This window comes from Austrofundulus limnaeus, unplaced genomic scaffold (assembly GCF_001266775.1).
Source record: "Austrofundulus limnaeus strain Quisiro unplaced genomic scaffold, Austrofundulus_limnaeus-1.0 Scaffold1902, whole genome shotgun sequence".
Classification (NCBI taxonomy): Eukaryota; Metazoa; Chordata; class Actinopteri; order Cyprinodontiformes; family Rivulidae; genus Austrofundulus; species Austrofundulus limnaeus.
Genome location: NW_013954304.1, coordinates 8,560 through 12,843, shown reverse-complemented (window position 1 = coordinate 12,843; position 4,284 = coordinate 8,560). Strand labels below are relative to the sequence as shown.

Sequence of the window (4,284 nt, the reverse complement as noted above, 5' to 3'; positions counted from 1 at the left end):
TCATTAAACAGAGGTGGAGGCCTCCATTTTCAGTTGTCCCCCTCCTGCCACTGCAGTATCACTCCACCCTCTGTTAACAATAGGTGTTAATTAGGTGTCAACGATAGCCATGTGATGTATCAGTCACATGGAGGCAGTGCTTAAAAGCCTGAATTTTGCCTGAAACTCTCAGACTGAAGAAGTCTCTTGGAGGAGAGACGAAACGTTTCATTAGAGAACTCGTCCAGAATACCTATACAATTTTCTTTTTAATTGATTAATATTTTTCTGACGATTAATTGCACACGATACGATTATGCCCAACCATAGACAGAACATAACAAACATAGGTGCTCTGGGTCATGCTGCCACTGACCCTGAACAAACCCTACGCAAGGATTATCTTCATGAAGTCAGTAGCTATGTTTACATGCACAAAATTTTTTGATCGGATTGAAATGTATTCGGATTAAATAATCCGAATGTACTGATTACATGGACACAATCCGATCATGAAAAGTGTTTACATGCACTGGACTTTTATTCAGAATAAAAGTCCGGACATGCGCAGTGTTGTAAACTGTCAGCTTTACTTCCATGTTACAAACATAAACAAAGCTCTTCTGTGCGCTCAGGACGGACCCGTGTCAGCTTTTAATAATGGTAGAGATGTCGTTACTCGTCTCCTCCGTTGAGCTGCAGCCTGCAGATGAAGCAATACGTGTTTTTATTTTTATTTTTTGCGAAGCAACGTCTGCTGTTTGCCTCCTTTTTCATCTGTTAAGAGGGCGTGGAGGAAAAGTTCTGCACGGTGCAGCGCAGCTGGAGCGCTGCTGTCCCACTGGGTGAATGAAAGTCAGCAGACATGCGTACACAGGTCAGTTTTCTACAATCAGAATAAGATGATCCGATTAAGTGTTTACATGAACGTCATTACGATTATCAATCGGCATAACCCACCCTTTTTATTCGAATTAAAAATTCATTCGGATCGAGCTCAGTCAGATCAGAATAATCCGATCGGGCTGTTTACATGACGCATTTTTATTCCTAACGGCGGTTTAATCCGATTACTTTTGTCCATGTAAACGTAGCTATTGTGAGGAGGTGCAACCCTTACAGACAAACTAAAAACCACATAAGGACAGATGAGGACAAAAAAACAACATAACATTACTTGAGTATAAGATAACAACACAGGCCTGCAGACTGATTGCAAATTGAAAAATTCTGTGAAGAAGTGTCAAACAGGTGCTTTCGGTGTTTCATACTGACAGCTAAAAGGGAGTTTGGACTTCTTGAATGATATCTGCGTTAACTGTTTTGCAAAAGGGTGTGAAAACTGTGTCAATCCAATGAGAATGGGTTAACACATTATAAGCTGCTGAGATGGTGATGACGAAGACTGAGAGGTTCCCAGTTCCTTCAAACAGGTCAAACCAATCATTAAAAACTGTAATCCAACTCAAGAGCAGCTCATTCAGTGGCAGTTTAGCGATGATATAATTTTGGGACAGTGTTTTCTAATGCGTGCTGCAGTCTAAAGGAGACAAGATGCTCCGCATTCTCTGAGCCACAATGGCTCATCGTTTGTTACGCAGGGTTAGCGTTAGCAACACTGAAAAGCAAATGTTTAGTAAACAGTGGCTTGTGAAGTCCAAAACGGTTCATGTTTCCTGTAGTTAGTTTGGTTCAAGGCCGATCTGTATTCACACCAGAAGTGAACCGCATCAGACTTTGTCTGGAAGCAGACCAAGACCACCTCAAAAATGGGTCTCAGTCCGACTGTTTATTTCGCACCAGGGTTCTCGAGTGTATTCACACCTTCATAAAAAGGTCTGGACCATTGTCATGTACAATCAGGTGAGTTACCATAAAAACTGAAATTTTATATTACCTGTACAAATGTGTCCCACAGCAAAATATTTCCATTCATCCATTTTCTTTATTCACATCTTTAGGGTGAATGGGGCGGCTGTGGTGGAGTGGTTAGGGGAGTCGTCCTGGAACCGGACGATTGCCGGTTTGATACCCCGTCCAGCCGTTTCAGTCATTGTGTCCTGTGCAAGATGCCTTGCCAACTGATGGTGGTCAGAGGGTCCGGTGTCGCTGGTGCATGGCAGCCTCACCTCTGTGTGCTTCAGGGCAGGTGTGGCTGGAGCTTACCTCCATCAGTGTGGCAATGTGTGTGTGCATGGGTGAATGGGTGAATGTCTGAAGTGTAAAGCACCTTGGGGTCCAAGTGAACTTGATAAGGCACTATATCAGTTCAAGCCATTTACCTTTTTTTCTTTGCCTATCTCTATCAGTCACTGTTCGAGAGGCAGGACACACCTGGGACAGATCAAAAGTCTATCACAGGGACACAGACAAAAAGGCAACCATTCACACTCTTACTCACTTAAGGGACAATTTAGCTTTACCAATTAACTTGGAGAAAACCCATATGTGCACTGGGAAAACACGCAAAATCGACATAGAAAAGGTAGGGAGTGATCCTGTGACCTCCTTACTGTGAGAAAACAGCTCTAACCACTGCACTGCTGTGCCACTCACTCAAAACCCAAGTAAATTAGATCTATTAGGTGAGGAAAACAATTTACCTCTTCAGAAATTGCAACAAACCCTTCAGTAAGATATCTGAATGTTTAAAAAGTGACCTGCATGATATAATGGTCAACACAACATGTACGCAAATAACAGGACATTTGTTTTAAACTTCCATAACTTCAACTAAATTAAAAAGTTAATCATTAAAGTGAACAATATTTAAACACAGCAATTATCAGTTAGGACATTTTGAAACCACTTATGCCAAGTTGCCTCATTTAACATTTTTTTGTCAAGAACTCCTCCTTACCAAACAGGTTCCCCCTTAGCGTCTCCAGCTTAAAGCCAGTAAAGTTGGCTGTAGTGGGAGTCCCTGTTGTATTGAATGCTGAGCTTGGCAGTGTGATGACTCTAGGCGATGTTGCAAAAAAGCTTATAAAGATGGTGCAGAGGACAAACATGACCACCAGGAAGATGATGAAAGTTGCCTTTGCATAGATGTGGGCTCCAATCAGACACACGAAAAGGCACAGCAAGGCAACACCGGTGGCATAGAGCAGAGACCACCAGTAACCGGTTGGCAGTATTTGGTGTGGAGAGGCTGCAACAGTCTGGTCTAAAATATGAAAACATGAGAAAGACAACTTGTAAAAAAATGCTTTTTGAAAATCAATATTAATTTTAACAAACGATAATGGTGACATTAATAAACATAGGTACAATTTGAAATAACATTTTTCAATAAATGTTGACAGAAACTGGTCCCTTGGCTTGGTCTGTGTTTGGAACTTTGACCCCCTTATGTAACTGAGTTTGACACCCATGTTTTACTTGCATTTATTGTTACATCCTTAAACGGTTTTTGTTTTTTGGTTTTTTTATTCACTCCAAAAGTATAAAATACACTGTTGCATCTCGTTTTACTTTTAACACATTTTGTGTAGTAATGGAAATACATGTGATCTGAACTAAAACCAACACTATATTCTAACACTAAAAATGTTTAAAAAAATTGTAAACCTGAGTTTACCTTCTGGTATTCCAAATGTTGACAGAATGGCTTCCACCAGACCCAACACATAGAGGGCGCAGCCACAAACATTAGCCAGAAAAAACATGAGGCCGATGCTGCCACCAAACTCAGGACCCAGGGCTCGGCTGATCATGTCTAAGTGCTGATTTAAGGCCAAAGAACTCTTGAATTGAAAGATGTGCTGTGTCTTTTAGTTTGCATTTCCAATAACAAGTGATATGAGCTAAACTGGAAAAAAAATGTTTTTTGTTTTGTTTTTTACAATGAATCTCTCTTTGTTCTGAGTATGGTTTAACAAGGTGAAAGCATGGAATGAATTATCTGTAATAGGGCTGCAACTAACGATTATTTTAATAATTGATTAATCGGTTGATTATTTTTTTCGATTAATCGGCCAAATCATTAAAACGCTTAATTAAATGAATATGAGTAGACATAAATTAAGTTAACTCCTTAAGGATGCAAGTTATTGATAATGAATTAATCTGAAGTTGATTTATCATATAGATTGATTAACAGTTAATTAATAAGCAGCCATTTAAAAAAACAGTTTTCTCTTGAATCAAGAGGGTCTTCCCATAAAATGAAGGATTTTTTATAATCTCCTGAATTAAAGAAACAGAAGCACATAATACATATTTTAACAATTTATTTTGCCAGCTGTATTAAATACTGACTGAAAAAAATGTGTAGGTTGCTGAATGATGAAAATAGATTCAAAT

The 4,284-nt window shown here is 39.5% G+C and overlaps 1 protein-coding gene across 1 annotated transcript in view; it reads right to left on the bottom strand.

Moving 5' to 3' along the window:
- The window catches only part of LOC106536625 (solute carrier family 12 member 9), a gene marked incomplete at its 3' end in the record, with an annotated part of 20,214 nt that overhangs the window by 9,983 nt on the left and 5,947 nt on the right, over positions 1-4,284 (bottom strand). The window contains 2 exon segments of the mRNA XM_014033934.1: positions 2,840-3,145; positions 3,560-3,697. Of these exon segments, the coding sequence (XP_013889388.1) occupies positions 2,840-3,145; positions 3,560-3,697 (444 nt within the window).